Source organism: Poecilia mexicana, unplaced genomic scaffold (assembly GCF_051168715.1).
Source record: "Poecilia mexicana isolate PSO_F unplaced genomic scaffold, ASM5116871v1 scaffold_7, whole genome shotgun sequence".
NCBI classification, from domain to species: Eukaryota; Metazoa; Chordata; class Actinopteri; order Cyprinodontiformes; family Poeciliidae; genus Poecilia; species Poecilia mexicana.
Window position 1 is genome coordinate 1,699,109 of NW_028263376.1, and position 19,008 is coordinate 1,718,116.

Sequence of the window (19,008 nt, forward strand, 5' to 3'; positions counted from 1 at the left end):
GATCACTTATTTATATTTTTAATTAGATTTGATATATATTTATTTCTTTAATATTATTTTCCATGTCAGTGTTAATGTCATGAGGCTGACGACTCCATGACACTTCAGTTTGACTCATTAGGATTTGATTAAGAACCAGATTTGTTCTTTATAATTTCTGTCCAGTAAAACTATTAATCTATAAATCAATAGACAGGGCTATATAAAGATATAATCCATGTTTCTGTCTCATATTTCTATGGCCTTAAAATGATCTGGAACTTTAGTTTTTGAAAGCTCTGGTTTGCACAATAAATGCCATGTTGGTGAAATTTTATGGTTGATACTCTGATGTCCCATTCTCCTGAAGGCAGCACAGAGCTGCACCACCAGAAACTCTCAGAAACACTGAGAAGAGCTATGATTAATGTAGTTACAGTTCTATCCATGTTTTAATGTTGCAGAGCTCAGTCGGTTTGCAAATAGTTCAAAGTTTAAACTGGCATGTTGAACATCTTTTATCTGATCATTTTGTGGAATATTTAACAACTAGAAAATGGCACAAAATAAGAATATTTTTTCCACTCTGATTGGCTGATGTTAGGCCTACCAATTTTAACTTGAATGTTAATTGCATTTTTTGTAAACACCTGTGAAAATCATTTCTATTCCCATGGTTTTTTGTTCTCTGGGAAATTATTTTTGATGATAAATACAGAAACAAGCATAAAAATCAAAACATCTACAATGGTGACAGTAATAATGATAAAATAATGGTCAGTGCAAAGTAGCCTACAAATTCTTTGGTGAGGGACCTGGATAAAGGCTGGGGGGGCGCTGGCCCGAAAAAGGTTGAGAAACACTGCACTACAGGGTTCACACTCCAAAACGTCCAAAGAGGCTGAAATCAACCATATTTCACATAATGGTCTGAACTCCTTCAAACAGATAGAAAACGTTGTTACTGCTGCAGTGAAGCACCAGGGTTAATCCAGTCAGTTATAAGGGGGGCAATAAGTTTATCGAAAATATAACTCATCATGTGGAACTGACTTTTGGACATTCACCCAGATTGTCTTTGTCCTGAAGTTAAAAGCAGTTTGTGTTTATCAAGTAGGAACAAACTGATGGACATTTCCAAAGCCCTGAAGGATCATTTTAAATGAGCAGGGCTTGGATTAGGCCAGTTGGATCCTGGTTCATTTCCATCAGTCAGACCTCTGTTCTTCCTATCAGATAATATCAGTATTATACATGATGTCTCTTTTATGTGGGCGCCGCACTACGTTGCTATCAAAGTAATAGATCAGCTGTGAAAATGATTAAAAGTGTCAGCTGAATATTCATGAAAGGAAGCGGGATTGCCCGTCCCTTTCATCATCTCTGTGTTCCTCCGCGTTAACCTTGTGCATTCACTCGCCATCCCCTCTCACGGTGATTAAATCCAGCCAACCCCTTTGCTCTTCATCAATTCGGTGTGGTCTCATCCTCTTGAGTGTTTTCTCTCTCTGTTGCCAGCTATCCACGAGAAGTCGGCCGGAGAGACGGAGGCCATCGCCTTTGACGGACGGACCTACATCGAGTACCACAATGCCGTGACTAGAAGGTGAGGAGGAAGAGCGTCTTTTTAAGCTTCATGTCCACAGTAGCAGCTATTAACCAAACAACCGTCTTGTCTATCCATCTCCTCCCCTGGTGAGTGTGATGGGATCATCAGCGGTAGGGCTTCAGGGAAACTAAGAGCCTCTCTAATATCTCTCTCTGTGTCTGTGGGCGACCCTGCCTCGCTTTTGACAGGATTTCTCTAATTAGCCAGACACTTAGCAATCACAGCCTCGCCCCGAGCTGCCGGCTCGCCTCTCCGCCCTGCAGTCGCTGCCGCCGGACAACAGGAACGCACAACTTATTATCCTGATTGGATCAATTTCTGTTATCCAACAGGAGGCTGAAGATCTGTCAGCTGAAGGAAAGAGAAAGATTTGTGAGACAAAAACAAAACAACAACCTGAAGATACAGATGATAATGTAGTTTCTGTGTTTTGGTTGCCTCCAGGTTTGCATAAAGTGTAGAAGTGATGAGGCAGCAGGCGTACGGTTGCTGCTCTTCACACAAACACTGCGCTGTGTGAAAACTAGGGCTCTGTCAGTCACGTCTGCGTCTTAATGTGCATTTGTTCCTGTCCCTCTATCTGACGTCCACTTCCTGTCTGTGTCTCATATGAATGTCCCTCACTGTCTTCTCCTTTCAAGCCAACTGACCAATGAGATCCCAGAGTAAGTAAACTCAGTCTGGCGTTCAGATCAAGCCCAACTAACAGAATAACTCATTTTATTTTAATCAGTTAACCCAAACAAAAAGATTAAAGTACATTCAGAGAGTCATCCAGTCTGTTCTTCACATGCAGACTCCATTTCCATCATTTAATTTGACACATTTGATTATTTTGAGATACATTTGCAGTTTTTTTTTCCAGTGCAAAGGGAAGCATGAATGTCTGCATGATTAGCTTTGTGTTGAACCAGAGAAAATGAATTGCTGTGCCATGATTGTGCAATAATTTATGCACTGTTGTTTGTAAATGTAATGAATTGCAGTCACTTTATGCTGAGTAGCATTAGGTGGGAATGAATGAGGGACGCTTGAAAGCTGGAGGAGACTGGAGTGTTCATACCGGCTGAACTCTTCTGAATTTCATCGCGTTAGAACTTAAAACTTATAGACGGATTCTGTTAAACAGTCCAGTCCAAAAGGTTTCACTGACCCATTACACATGCAGAGTCTGAAAGATTAAAGATACAAAACACAACCTCTACAACCCCTGGCAAAAAGTATGGAATCACCAGTGTTGGATGAGCAGTCATTCAGACATTTCATGCTGTAAAACAAACTCGGATCAAAAACATGACACAATATTAAGGTCATTCCAAAGTGCAACTTGTTGGCTTTCAGGAACACTCAAAGAAATGAAGAGAAAACATTGTGGAAGTCAGTGAATGATACTTTTATTGACCAAACACAGGGAAATAAATATGGAATCACTCAATTCTGAGGAAAAAAGTATGGAATCATGAAAAACACATAAACAAAAGACCATTCAAAATACATCACTAGTATTTAGTTGCACCATCTTTGGCTTTTATAACAGCTTTTAGTCTCTGAGGCATGGACTTGATGAGGGACAAACAGTATTTGGTGCCTACTCTCTTTGATAGCAGTTGCCAGATCAGCTTTGCAGGTTGGACCCTTCTTGTGGAACATTTTTTTCAATCTCCACCACAGGTTTTCTATTGGGTTGAGATCTGGACTATTTGCAGGCCATGACATCGACTGAATGTGTCTTTCTTCAAGGAATGCCTTCACTGTTTTTGCCCTATGGCACGATGCATTGTCATCTTGGAAAATCATTTCATCATCTCCAAACATCTGTTCAATTGAAGGGATGAGAAAACTGTCCAAAATGTCAATGTAAACTTGTGCATTGATAGAAGAATTAACCACAGTCATCTCCCCAGTGCCTTTGCCTGACATGCAGCCCCATATCATCAAGGACTGTGGAAATTTGGTTGTTTTCTTCAGGCAGGCCTCTTCATAAATCTCACTGGAACGGCACCAAACAAAAGTTCCAGCATCATCACCTTGTCCAATGCAGATTCTTGACTCATCACTGAAGACAACTTTCATCCAGTCATCCACAGTCCATGATTGCCTCTCCTTAGCCCATCGGAATCTTGTTCTTTTATGGTTAGGTGTCAATGCTGGTTTTCATTTAGCTTTCCTGTATTGAAATCCCACCTCCTTTAGGCGATTTCTTACGGTTCGGTCACATACATTGACTCCAGCTTCCTCCCATTTATGCTTCATCTGTTTAGTTGTACTTTTTTGGTTTTCAAGACAAATGACCTTTAGTTGTTTGTCTTGACGCTTTAATGTCTTTCTTGGTCTACCAGTACGCTTGGCTTTAACAACCATTCCATGCTGTTTGTGTTTGGACCATATCTTGGATACAGCTGACTGTGAACAGCCCACATCTTTAGCAACCATGCGTGAAGGGTTACCTTCTTCAAGAAGTTTCACAATCCTCTCTTTTGTTTCAAGGGACATTTCTCTTGTTGGAGTCATGGTTCTCGCCACTCCACTTCGTCCAGCAGCCCTCCAAGGTGTCATGACTGCAGGTGTTTTGAACTGCACACTAACGGGCACATCTAATCTGGGGCAGGTGTCCATTTAGGGAAAGGAAATAGACTGGGTGTGTCCTTTTTTCTACCTCCAATTTGAGTGATTCCATACTTTTTTCCTCAGAATTGAGTGATTCCATATTTATTTCCCTGTGTTTGGTCAATAAAAGTATCATTCACTGACTTCCACAATGTTTTCTCTTCATTTCTTTGAGTGTTCCTGAAAGCCAACAAGTTGCACTTTGGAATGACCTTAATATTGTATCATGTTTTTGATCCGAGTTTGTTTTACAGCATGAAATGTCTGAATGACTGCTCATCCAAGACTGGTGATTCCATACTTTTTGCCAGGGGTTGTAGTTTACTCAGAATTAATGGAGAGTTTCTGTGGTCATAAAACATTCAAGCCTTTCTACAGTCCAGGCTTTGACTGGACCATTCTAACTTATGAACATTCTTTGATTTAAACATTAAAAGAATGTTGTGTGCTTTACGGCCATATAGAGCCATTTCATAGTACAACAAAGTAACTGTTATCTTCAGTTGTTACAAAAAATGCTGTATATCAAATATGACTTAAACGAAACTTGACTTAATGCCTTGAAATCGGGGCTCTGTCTCTTTAAGATGCTCCAGCTCTTTGCATCAGTCTGCCTTTGGTCTGTCATCATAGAAATGCTTCTCATTATGCCGTTTACAGCCGTATCTACCAGTGTTTCACTGAGGAGCAGCTCCTATAATGAGCTGAGCAGACACACAGTTCCACCAGCTGTTTGCTAATTGCCACTAGTCTGGAGGAGCTGGGTGGAGGGTCTGCTCCGTGAGGCAGACGTTTGACTGGAGGAATCAGTAAATGAACTTATCACCAAGTGAAACACATTTTTCAGAATAATTACACACAGAATGATCTTTGGCCTTTATTTGTTTTAATTTTAATGATTTTCCACTTACAGTTAATGAAAACATGACATTTAAAATTAGAATATTATGTCAGACTAGGACGGGGGGGCTATATCGACTAAGAATTTTATCACTATAATTTGCAGTTCTGTTACAATAACAATAAAAATGTTGATTAGAAAAACTCTTTATAACCTCTTTTTTAGCTAACTTCATGACTTTACAACCACAAACATTGTCCTTGAAAAACATTCCTAAACAGGCATGGTCAGGACACCACTTCCCTTAAAAAGTGTGATTTATATTACTTTATGTCGCTGTAACAGCATTTAATTGTGTTTCCTTATTTGCTGATATTCACTGATTCAGTGGACAAAACAGGAAAAATGAAATGTATGATAATACCATCAGTTTTGTTTTTTATTTAACATAATCAATTGAAATTTATTGAGACAACACATCAAAATTCCTATAAAATTATTTGCAATACATGATACATGCTAAATGCACACGCCTACAAAAAAATTTAAAACAATTTCTATAAACAGAAATGTGGACTTGATGAAAAATGTGTGTAAAAAGTTATTTTAAAAAGTCATTTTAATCTGACAAACGAGATCCATCAGACGCTTACTCTAATTTATTGAATATTTTTTGCATTCCATGTCACAATTAGTTTTGCACATATAATCCTTAGAAAGCACATTGAAATGACTAATTTACCTCTGAACAACTAAAGAAAGAGAAGCTACATGGTTAGCTTAGCAGTGTAATGAGTGAAATAGACTCTGCTTAACCTGCTTGATGGGTTGGGACTCGGCTCCAATCAGGCCGACTGAAAACTCAGTCCTCACCACAGTTTGTGCTGCATCACTTTCTTTTTTCCAGATCTCTAACTGTAATTTTGAGTAATTACAGAGCCGCCAGTGAATGGCTGTGACATGTTAATCACAGATTTATCTGCCTGTGTATAGCAGAGCTCCAGTGGAGAGCACGCCACAGTGGGCAGCCTGGACCTCAATCTCACTTAGCCACTTGGAGCCAGACTGTCAAAGTTTAATAGATGTTACAGTCGCTAAGAGCAACCACAATGGGCGTGGATCAAGGCAAACCAACCAATTCAGCGGGATTTCATTTTACAAAGACAATGAATACCTTTTGTTTTTTTCCAGCGGCCATTAAGTAGAGAGTAAAAAGGCCAAAGTGTCAAACTGTCACCTTTGGGCGCCGTTTCTATTTCTTCGAACAGTCAATTCGCTAGACTCATTTCAAGGTTGGCGAATCACACGTGACTCATCTGATACTGTGCTTGACCCCATTCTATGACAATCGCCCAATTTTTCCTCATGTAGCGCTTTCATCTCTCAGCAGAAGGTAATTGCAACAGCACTGTGGTGTGCGGCGTCATAAATTAAAAAAAAGGAGCTGCTCAATAATTGGACGCTGACTTTAAAGCCAGTCGCTGACGGTAAATGTACTTTATCTTTAAGAAAAGCTAGGATATTTTTCATTTCATCCATCCTGACTGTTGCATTTATTGAGGAGCGTCCATGTTATCAGGGCTGGTGCTTCCTGTGATCCCACAGCAGCTGTACTGGACTCTCCATGCGGTCGATGGAGGAGTGCAGCAGATTAGCTTTTTGCAGCTCCGGGTCTCTATGGGAGACCTCTGTGAGGCGCTGGGCTCACAGTGTTCTCCCTTCCTTCCTCACTCCTCCTTGTTTCCTTGTCCTTGTTTGCGCTTCCTCTGCATGACTTTCTCCCTGCTTCCTTAAGTCCCAAATCTCTGGAGAACCCGTCAGACCAGAGGTGAGTCTCTTAAAGCTTTTCAACTTTGCCCTATTTACTTGTATGCCACCTTTGTTTCATCCCTCAGCTCCTCTCCAGACAACCCCTCCTTGACCTTTGACAGGCCTGAAGCCTCCCGTTCTATTTAAAAAGTCACAAAATTATCATTTTTATATTCTAACATGTCGAACAGCCTCTCCTGACATGCATATCCATATATCTACTGCTTCATGGGCAGGAATGTCTGATTAACTTTGGACTTTAATCAACACATTTGAATCAGGGCATTGGCATGTAACATCAGTACATTTTAAAAAATAATAATTGGCTGCACAAGTTTGAATGTAGGACAGACTACAACCAGTCTGTTCTTCAGCAGGAGGCAGAGAAACCCAGATTTAAATCGCCCCAGATTTATTTATCAGACCGATATTTAAAATAATTTTCTGAAATTGGCCAATAAAGATGTTAGTGCCGATATATCGTGGATCCTGAATTAGTATATATTGCTATGGTAACCAGTGGTGCAGAAAAGTGGGTATGCACTACATGCGACATATAGGGGCACCATGCTAGCAAGGGCGCCAGAAATAATGAAAAAAAATTCAAGTCAGCATTTTCTGTAATTAGCTGTTATTTATCATATCATGTATGAATGATGTGATCAATAACAGAGGCCTGTTGCTGATCAACTGCCCGTCCGCTCCTACCGGGCTCAGTGCAAATTCCACCATCTCAGATTGGAAAATCCTGGTAACATGTCAGACAGATTGGTGCCAAAAGTTTGAAAATACCTGCAAATATCTGGTTTCTCTGCAAAATCCACAATACATTTAAATTTATTGAAGTTATGTGATGCATTATCATCCTGTCCTAAAAGACCAAATCAGCATCTGATTTGTTCCTGATGTAAGTAACTCCTGACTGTAACTGTGTGGCACAAAACTTAGTTCAGCTTCTCAGTCGCTTGTTTTCTTCTGACCACTACTGCCACCTAGTGGTAGACTGTGGGTGCCCTCTGAGGACCTGTGAGCAGCAGATGATGCCCAGAAAGCAGCAGCATCGCAGCAGGAATCACTGCAGTGGGATTCAGAGCGCAAAGTGCCAGCCTTGTTTTATTCATTGTACGTTCTGCACCTTTAATAACCTTGACCTTATCACTGACAAGCTGCTGTGGCGAGATTTACTGGGCCTTGTAAACTCTTTGAGGGCTTGCCAGGAGTCGGGTTCACCCAAGCTTCATTTTTGTTTGTTCAGGTTTATTTTTCTCTCCTTGAGGAAAGAAAAGAAAATGTGATGCTCTCAAATCTGTTTACCTCAGCAGCTTTAGGTAGATATAAGGAGTGTATTGGTTTCCAAGTAAAGGGGAAAAATGGATTTCTTGATTTTTATTTTATTTAATTTTTTATTTTTTTGCAAGAATCTGCTGAGGTGAGTTTTAGATTTTGCTGGTTTCATAGTGAAGTATCCTGATTCAGGAGAGCGCCCTTCCCTTCCCGTTTCGTTTGTTTGCTGTTCTGTGTGCTGGCTGCTTTCTCTCCTCATGTGTCTTGTGTAATCTCTGTTTTTTTCCCATCCTCGGTTGCTGTATGCGTCCTCCTCACCCTGTCTTTGTCTTTCTGTGTAGACGCCGTTTGAAAGTAGCAGAATCAGTTCCAGACGAGCGAACAGTTGCAGAGAATCCGCCTGTTTACATTAGGATTGCGTTGGCTGCGTTTTCCCTCTAAGTGTTTCTGTATGCAGCGGTGGCTGCTTCCAGGCGCTTCGGTTTCCTCTGCACAGCTGAGGCGGTGGAAGCCTCTTAAGGATAGAGGAATCAGCTGTTGTCACCCCCCCCCCCCCCCCCGATGCTGCAGGGTGAAGAGGCAGGAGATCTAATGGCTGCCTAGCTTAGCCTCAGTAGTGTTGCTAAGGCTAACAGGGAAACAGAACCTGCTACTTCAGAGCTCCGTCTGCGTTTCCTTAAAACGACCCGAATGCTGTTAGAATTTGGCTCACAGCCCAAATTTCAGGGATTTTAGCAGCAAATAAATTAAGATCATGTATAACAAAATGCTGATTTATGAGCATTCTTGGTTATGATGTGTACTTACCTCCAAGTACATATTTTACTGCAGCAGCATTACCTCCCACTGATTTAGTTTAAAATCCAGCCTTTAATTTAAAAGCATTTATTCATTGAGATGAGAAGTAATTGATGTTAAAATCAAAGATTATTAGTACCCATATAATCTCAAAATCATAATTAGTAAACCATTACAATCTGCTCCCACAGGAGACAAATATGGAACATAAATATATTCATCTTAGCAGCACAGAGAATAGAAAATATCCCCTTTCATAGCTCGCTGCTGGAGAACTGCAGAAAGAGCAGCATCTTTTTGTCTCGTTTCCATAACAACCATCAGAAACTAGCCAAATATCAATGAGTTGTTTCCAAAAAACGTCTCTTCTGTCCTACCATGACAAACAAACAGGTTTTCTTAAATCTTCTGCTATTGGAAACTCATGACTTGGGTCACGTCAGATCATGAAAACCCCAGCTGGAATGAATGAACGTGTGAAAAACGACTTCATGTTGAGTGCTGGTGTGGCAAAGTGAAGTCGTGGGTTTTTCTGACTCTATATGTAGTATTTATAGTATTTTTTATTTTTATTTATGAAACTATGAATGTTTTTCTTGTGTTTGTTTTATGGGGCAATGGATGGAAATGAGCATTCCGGTATATTTACTACAAAGTTGAACATACAAAGTCACATTTAAATAAAAATAATCAAACTAAAGGTTGGATTTTTTTAACAAACCAAATGAATGAAATCATTGCAAGGTTGTGCTGCTGCAAATGAAGATGAATGTATTTTCAGGTGTTTTAATCATCTTCATGCGGCTGCTAGTAACTCAGTGCAGATCAACTTCAGACATTTACCTGAAGACATGCTGGGTCTGGGTGTGGGTCTGGGTCTGGGTCTGGGTCTGGGTCTGGGTCTGATGCGCTGTCCATGTCCTCCCAGTGAAAAGGCTCTGCTGGTCAACAAGTTTGAGCTGAGCGTGCGGACCGAGGCCACGCAGGGTCTGCTGCTGTGGAGCGGGAAGGGCGTGGAGCGCTCCGACTACATTGCGCTGGCCATTGTGGATGGCCGGGTCCAGATGACCTATGACCTGGGCTCCAAGGCCGTGGTGCTGAGCTCATCGGTGCGTGTCGACACCAACCGCTGGATACGCATCAAAGCCAGCAGGTAAGAAAAACGGAATCAGCAGCAGAAGCTTTCTTTCTCTCTTTCTTTCTTCCTGGTTCGGTTAAAGGAGGATTAGACTGAATCCGTATGTCTTTGTGTTGCTGCTCACCGTGTGATATCTCGCCTGAATCCCCCGCTTATTTCTGAGTTGATGACTCTGATTAGTTTCAGATTAAGGCTGCTTTCATGCCTGGTCACGCCCACGTTTGAAGCTTTACACAACAGACAGGCGCGGTGTGGAAGTTGCAGCTTAGACACGGTGATCAGTGTTCAGACGGAGAACCGCTGCTGCAGCCCAACATGTCTGCCACTCTGGAAGCTGCAGAACAAGATTCATGAGAAATAACTGTTGGATGTGAAATCACAGACAGGGATGTTAAAGTGTTGGAACCACAATAACTTTTCTACATTTTGTCCCATAAAACCATCCTAACCTGTTCACGGAGTATAATAGGTCACTTTTAATGCATTTTATTAGGATGTTAAGTGATTGACAAAGAATTGCATAACTCTGAAATGGAAGGAATATGTTTTTTATAAATAATATGTTAACTGTAGAATGCATTTATTTATATTTTCCATGATAAAACAGAAAACAGTTCCACTTCCAGGATCAGCCTGAATGTATCTCCATCCATCTCTTTAATTCTAATCAGCGTTCCTGTCCTTTCTGAGGAAAACCTTCCCGCATCATGACGGGGCCACCGCCATGTTTCACTGTGGACCTGCTGCATTAAGTCCAATGTGCAGCGCCATCTATCCTCTATTTTCAGTTAAAAGTTTAATTTTGGTCTCATTTGACCAAAGCAACTTTTTATTATATTTGCTGTTTCTTTTATTGCAGAAATTTAAATAAACTTTTATGGGTTTAAGCATTCTTTTTTTTTTTTTTTTTTTTTTACCATTTTTCTAATGGAAGTCAGATTTGTAAAGTGAAATATAATATTTTTTCTTCCATTTTACACGGCACTACTTTATGTGGTTACATAAAACCCCAATAAATACTTTGAGGTTTGTAGCTGAAATGTGGAGAAGTGAATAAATAGTTTTGAAGGCATTGTTTGATGTGTGGCATAATAGATATTAGAGGTGTGCCGATCGATCGGTCACCGATCATAATTGGGCTGATTTTCATGAAAAAGTGCATGATCGGTGATCGGCGATCATTGGCTCTTGTTGCCGATACCGATCATCTCATTTCCAGCCTGCCTGTGCAGCTGCAGCAGGTAAAGCAGCGCACAGCTACAAACACTCACCCGGAATAGCATGACGGTCAGAAAACTAAACAAATAACCCGCAAAATTATTTAACTCTTCGAGCTGCGATGTAAGACTCTGGTTCTGCTCTCACTGTTGAACCACTGCTACGCTACAGGTAGTAATATCTGACAGACGGAGCTTCGCTTCTGCTCCACCTGGTGGTGACTCTCACACCGAACCTCTGCTTAAAGCTGCAGCATCTAACTAAAAAAATACATTTTACATACGTATTAAAACTTTCGTTGTCCTAACATGAGACAGATAATCTCTAAAAAAATAATTGATCTCCTCCTGTTCTGCATAATTACTCCGCTCAGTCAGAAACAGCCACTCAGAGCTAGCAGTAATCAGCTAGCCGCCATGCTAACAGGAAGTTTTCATTCAGTAACTCTGGATTGTTTATTGTAATGGAACCTGTTTTTGCCTTTGAATGTTAAGTTTTATATTTGAATTTTTTTTGGCAATGTTGAGAGGTTTTATTTTGGCTCTTTGCATTATTTAGCCTCTTCAGATCCGTCATATGTTATCAGTCTGTTAAAGATAGTATTATTGATAGCAGTACAATTTGCACAAAACCTGTTTTGTTTAGTTTTCTTCTTGAAAAAAGTTATTAAAAACAAGTTTTTGTCTAAATTAAGGTGAATTCATGGTTCCTTTTTCCACATAATGTAACTGGTAGTGTTTATGATTAAAAAAAATAATAATAATAATTATGTGATCGGTATCGGTGATCGGCCCTCATGGGTGATCGGTATCGGTATCAGGAAGAAAAAACCTGATCAGCACATCTCTAATAGATATATATATTGGCTGTTAGATAAGTTTAAATGTGGACATAAGTTACAGACAATTCACTGAAATACAATAAAAACATTTATTTTTTGTTTAATATTCTATTATGATTAAATGTGTTGCCAATGAAAATAATTCTGCTTTCCGTATTCTGCTGGCTCTTTTGTGAATTTTGTCCTTTTAAAACCACAATATTGATGTTTTAGCAGCACTTGTGTAGTTTATTTTTTCTGTTATTTCATTCTGTAGTTTATGTAATATAGACACGTTTAATCCAGGCAGAGAACACAATCATGGAGGCCCACTCTGACTCGTACAAACCACAGATAATCTTCCTCCAAGTGGAAAACTCAAAAAGCGAGCAGCAATTTTTTGTTGCACCATGACGTCACGTTAATTGATTTGTTCATTAGAAACAAATTAACAGTGTAAGGTTTGAAAAAGAGCCATTTAGCACCTTCTGCATGTTCTCTGCTTTATCGCAGGAGAACGTTTGTTTCCAGCTTTGCCTCAAACGGACCTCTGGGTGGATAATTAGATTGTTTTTTGTCATTTAAGGTGAAAACAATCGATCCTCAAAAGGCCGCTCACATCCATTTTAAAACGGATCTCATCCCAGGCTTTCCTCCTATTTACAGCAGATGCTGAAAGATGGCATAATTTAGAGATAATGTTGGGAAGCAAAATTATGCAGCATGCAGCTCACATAGCTGCACAGATTTCTGTTTGTGCCTCACTTTTAATGACTCTCTCTCAGCTGGAACTTTCTTTAGTGAGTTTTAATTTTTGCAGTCTTCAGATTTGGTGAGTGTGTGCAGAAAGGAGGCACCTAAATGAGTGAAGCTCCTCCAGCATCTGTTAGCTGCTAGGCTCATTTAGAACACTGCATGGAAAATGCTCTTATGTGAATGTTCACTTTACTGGAAGTAATTTGATAGAGATAGATTTGCTGCTTCATATTAACAGGAAACGTCATACTGGCCTGGGAAACGTCTGGGCTTTGACTTCATGATGATCTCAGTCTGAAATAAGACTCCAGTCCTTCCTTCCTTTCTGTGTTTGTGTTCTTCCTTCCTCATAGTGATCTTTTGTACATAAATTTCAGATTGATCTTTAGGAAGTTAGACCCTAAAGCCTTGTGCCAACCACTGAGGGTTGGCACAAGGCTTGACTCTCTGGCAGCAGTGGCAGAGAGGAGAACCCTAAAGAAACTTGAGGCTATTGTGGACAACACCAGCCACCCTCTGCACATTGTCATCAGCGGCCAGGAAAGCAGGTTCAGTGGGAGACTGCTTCTTCCAAAGTGCAGGACCAACAGACTAAGGAACTCCTTTGTGCCTCATGCAATAAAACTCTTCAACTCCTCACTGGCTAACAGGAGTACAATAGAAACAGAGGAACTATAAAATCAGGCTAAATGCTAATGTTAAAAAAAAAAGTTTAAGGATTTGATGTGTTGGTGCTGTGTGGGAGACTGAACTACAATTTCCCTGAGGGTAAATCTCAAAGGGATGAATGAAGTTTCTATCTATATCTATCGATCTATCTATCTGATAAGCAGAGTTGAGTCACTCACTGAGTGATGCATGCATCAGCCTGAAGCTGCCTCCATCTTTGTTTTGGTCTGCAGGGCGCTTCGAGACGGCTCTCTGCAGGTGGGCAACGAGGCGCCGGTGACAGGCTCATCTCCTCTCCGAGCCACGCAGCTGGACACAGACGGAGCGCTCTGGTTAGGTACGTCTCAACATTTAGAACTCCAAGTAGTTCTGAGTGTGTGTGTGCGTCTGTGTGTTCAGCGCTGCCAAATAGGAGTAATAAACTCATTGTGGAGGAAGAGTAGAAAAAAATGATTGCAGTGTTTGCAGAACAGCTCTTTTCATCACTGAGGTGAGAAATGAGAAAGTGTTTCTGACTAACTCCAAAGTTCTTCCTCTTCTGAATTCAAAATGACCAAACAGCCGGTTATCTACCTGGAGTTCAGTTTGGGCTGAACTTGGCTTTGAGGAATGTTTTTTAAGAGAGCACTCTAAGGAAATATGGAAGTGGAGGCAAAATAAAGTCTGGCTCTTCCTAAAATGCAGAGTGAGTTTTGGAAAATGGAGGCAGTGTTTTTTTTCCGACCGGGCCTCATGCTGAGCGCAGTCAGGTAGATGGGAGGCAGCACAGTGGAACAGGTGCTGATGGAGCCCTGCAGCACCAATAGCTAATCCTCACACAGCCTCCAGCGCTTCTTCATCCTAAATCCCTTTTCACCATTCATCATTAATTCATCTGTAAATTGCATGGAATTAGTCGACTCTGATTCTGAGGTTCCCAATCCAATTAATGGGGGAAAGGACAGCGATGTAAAGAACCTGAGAAGGGAAATGAACTCATGATCCAACCAGACAGGAAGGAGAGATGGTGGGATTTAAAAAACCAAACTGAGGTGCAATGGCAGCCAGGTAAAACATTAAGAGGCAGGCTTAGCGTTGCAGGAATGCTGAATAAAGATGTTTCATGCTGATTTAGCTAGAAAGACTCTAATGGCAACTTTAATTCGCTGACTTATAAAAGTAGCTCACACAGCAATTAGGAAATAAAGTCTTTCAACACTTCAGGGCTTAGTAATTCTTTACTTTTGTTTCAGCAGGTTTGAGATTAGCTGAAAAAGAAAAGGGACAAAAGTAATGAAGTCATAAGAAAAGCCAACAGTCAGAAAGGAAGCTAATACCAACATTGTTAGCAGTTAGCAGCTAACGCTAAGCAACTTAACAAACAGACCAATTTACTGAATGTGTAATTATGCTTCCTAAGACATGACAAAAAGATTCATATCTTTTTGTTTTATTTTTTCACAAATAGAGTAAAAGTTTTAAAAATCACAAATAAATTGTTTAGCAGATATCTGTCCAGGTTTAACTGTTTTATATGTGTCTTATAGTTTACATGTTTAAGTCAAAGGTGGTCCATAAATACCATGTGTGTCACACTAATGAACAAACAGACATATATCTCCTAGAATGTGTCCTAAAACGGTCTTTTCTTTAAGGAAATACTTTAGGTTTAGACAATTAGCTTATTTTTAAATTAGCAGTCAGTTTAAAATAATGAGCAAATTAGCTCTTTATTGTTTTGTGCTGTCAACACCTTTCATCTCACCGTGTTTCTCCTTTGTCATAGCTTAGTTTTCTGTAGCTGCTATTCAGTTTTTTTCGCTTTGATTTGAGAAACAGGCTGTCAGGCTGTCATGTCCGTCAGCGGCGCCTTCGTGTGAAACATCAAACGCTGAGATGCAGCCTGACAAACCCAGCACTCGCTCTGGCTGTTTGGAGCGGCACAACGTTTCAGGGAATTTTCAGCTTTAATTTGTTCACAGATCCAATCCCACATCCTGCCAGGATCGCTGCATGAGTTTTACACCAGATCAGTTTACTAATGACACGGTGATGAAACACTGCAGACGTCTGAAGCTCTGAATAGAAACAAAAATAACCTCTGAGGTTCCACTTTCTCTTATCTATAACCTCTGTAACAAGTTAAAGCCAGAAAACATGAACTGGTCACTCTAATTTAAAGTTATGTATACTGTTGAGATAAATGTTCCTTAGCCAGACTAAGCACACACATTTTCAGCACACTTCTATCATTCCGGTTGGATTATGGTTGAAGCACTCAATCAGAAATCATGGAGCTCATCACCATTGGTTAGTTTTCTCACATTAATCTGTATTTCAGTCCACTAAGCAGTTGATGTTAGTCATTCCAGGAGCTCAGTGTTACCCATTATTCACTTCAGAACCAGTTTTGGTGTATTTTGAATTATTTTCCTGCTGGTTCTGTCCCAGTTTCGATAATCTGACCTGATCTGTAACTTAAACACAAAGGTTGGTATGAATGATGAGTCCAATCACCACTGGAACCAAAAATTTGGTTAATTGATAAAAACTGATTTATTGCCTAATTCCACCTTAAGAGAAGACATATTCCAGCGCATCATTAGGTTCTGATGTTTACTCTGAGGATTCCTCAGGGTGTTCTGGTCGGTGTGTTTTGCTGCGTGTGTCTGCATGTTCATGTTCATGTGTTCCTTCTTAGGCGGCCTGGAGGTGCTGGGCGTGGCGCGCCGGCTGCCCAAGGCCTACAGCACCGGCTTCGTCGGCTGCATCAAGGATGTGGTGGTGGACGGGGTGGACGTCCACCTGGTGGAGGACGCCTTGAACAGCCCCAAAATACTTCACTGCTCCGCCGCCAAATAACCAGGAAGAGAACGAGCACTGCGAAACCGGAGTAAACAACAAAACAAGAAACCCTCCCTCCATAACGCCCATGTCTCCTGCTGTAATTATTTTCTATTTTTGTATACTTTTCATTGCTTTTTATATGGGGAAATAATGAAATATGTTTTTAATTTGTGTTGGAATTCTTTTTTTGCCATTTTCTTCTGCATCTCCACTACACTTTATTTTTTCTTCCTTTTACAAATATTTGTGGGAAAAAAGCTATTTTCATTGTATTGATTTAGTTGTTACCTTAAAAACAACACGTTTTGTTTTTAATTTCTCATTACTTGAACGCGGTTCTGATCTCTGGCTGCTTTCTTGTCTTGGTGCCATCTCTACCAGCCACATTCCCTCCAAGCATGGCCGTTACATCTTTGTGTATTCCCCGTTCAGAGCCGCAGCCCAGCTGTATGCATAGACTCTATCCTGGTATTATTAAGCCCTCTATATTTTCCTAATGAAATATCAACCGAGCTGCTACAGTGATTAAGTGCACTGTCCAGCCACTCCATCCACTCCCATCTCACAGCTACAAAGAAAGAAAGAAAAGATAAACCTGCTCTCTAGTCGACTCTCATCAGAGCCTTTAGTTTTTGAAATATGACTAACAACCGTGCCGCCGTGATGGAGAGAGCTCTGCGTCCCACAATGACTTATTTCATTAACCATGATTCATAGATACCCATAAATGTTATAAATATAGACTTCTATATATAAATAATACCTAAGACTGTGAATATGTAAGATGGGTTCTCTTCTGAGACTTGTGCTTTTCATGTACTGTTGTGCGTTCTGTTCTACAATCAGCAGATGAACTAATGTTGACCACTATAAATGCATGCACTTCTGCAGTGTTGGTTAGAATCTGGATTTTTTGTTTTGTTTTGTTGACACTGTTTCAAAAAAAAAAATCTAATTTGAGAAAAGTGTATTTTATTTCTTATGATTGCAGAAAGTACAGGATTGGAATTATGCTTTAAGGTTGTGTTTTTTTGTTTGTTTTTGGTCTTTGGTGTTTTGTTTTGTTTGTTGGGAGCAGTTAGTTTTTGCAGGAACTCAATGAGTTGTTACCGGATCTGACCTTAAGGAGGCGCTAAAAGCAAAGGCTGAAGAAGAAGGACAGAGAGGTGAAACAAGGGGAGAGATACAACTCCTGGGAATATCCTGTAAAATAATCAGCTGTCGTCACTAAAAGACACGGAGAGAAATTAAAAAAGAAAACAAACTCCCCTAACTGTACTTGGGACTCGATTCATTTCTTTTTTTTTTATTCTGAGAACATTCCTGGAGGAACAGGTTTTAGCTTCGGCTGTTGAGTGAAAGAGGGGTGATGGGTTGAAGGAGAAGCTGGTACGTTCTGAAGCCATAAAAGCCGCAAAAACGGACAAGAACACCCAAAATCCCGCAGAACTCTGCACGTTAGCATAGCAAGGCAACGGACTGTTGCAACACGCAGCCGAACGCAATAAACTGAGCTGACTGACTTAAAGACACTTGTTTTGATATGAGAACCTTGGCAATATTCTGAGACTAAAATCATGCCTGTTTGTGGTCTTCTACTTTTTTTATCTACTCACTTTTGTTTCTCCTTGAAGTCATCAGGCCACTTGTTTTTTTTTTTTGTTTGTTTGTTTTTTGTACAGCCCCTGCGGTTTTAAAAGTGTAAATTAAGCAAAAGTGTGATATGTGGAGGTTTCTGTTTTAGTAATATACACTGGAGCCATGTCTGACTTGTCTATTCACTCATGGATTGATATACTTCGACGTGGGAGCGATATCATCACCCTGAATTTCAGAGTTGTGTTGTGTGTGTCCATGCTCTGGGAAATCCCTTTCTGATGTCCCAAGACTGGGTTTTATTTCTAACATTCTAGATCTTTGAATCGAACCCAAATGGGTTGCTCCTGTGTGGTTTTGGTGGAAACTGAATTGCCTTAAAAACAACCTGCCACCTTAGCTGTGAGCAGGCCATGAAGACATCACCCCATCTTACCGTTTCCTTACTTTTAGCCAGTGTATTAGCCTCATTCCAATAATGTAAATGGAGTAATACATAATGATAATATTAGTAATAATCCCCAAACATAAAAAAAAGATCCCAGAGGGTTTCTGCAAAAAAATTTTCTTAATCTATTTACTGTTTTTTGGATCTGTTTTCTGTTCCTTATTTATGTCTCCATGTGGATTATCCAACATGTCTGACCTCTGTAAACTACTGTCTGACTGTGCAGACCTCGTCAACGGGCAGTGCACCGAGTAAGAGTGGCATGACCTGAACATTACTAACTTTATGACCTTTGTCTTGTGTTCCTACCACCATGAAATAAAAATGTCAACCAGATCCACCTCTTTCTCCTTCCTCGTCTTTAATTGGAGTTTCCCAATGTCTCATTTTAAGATAGTTCTGGATTAAAATTTTCAATCAAGTTAATTCCAGGGTCTGTAATTAATCACAATCATATTTTTATTGAAAACTATCGACAAAATATGCAACATTTTAATTCAATCGAACTTTAGCATTTTATAGTGCTACTATGTACACTTCAAGTGATTCAGGAACCCCTGATTGAACCTCTTTGAAAGTTTGTTTAGAAATATGGTTGGTGGGCGCTCAC

General features: G+C 40.2%; 1 protein-coding gene across 2 annotated transcripts in view; it reads left to right on the forward strand.

The window, feature by feature from the left end:
* agrn (agrin) overlaps positions 1–18,738 on the forward strand; it is a 552,174-nt gene extending 533,436 nt beyond the window's left edge. For both annotated transcript variants that reach the window (XM_088006847.1, XM_088006848.1), the window contains 4 exons: positions 1,498–1,585; positions 9,856–10,080; positions 13,762–13,865; positions 16,209–18,738. In XM_088006847.1, the coding sequence (XP_087862973.1) occupies positions 1,498–1,585; positions 9,856–10,080; positions 13,762–13,865; positions 16,209–16,369 (578 nt within the window). In that variant the 3' untranslated portion in view covers positions 16,370–18,738. The remainder of the gene's footprint in view (positions 1–1,497; positions 1,586–9,855; positions 10,081–13,761; positions 13,866–16,208) is intronic.
* Positions 18,739–19,008: the final 270 nt, after the last annotated feature.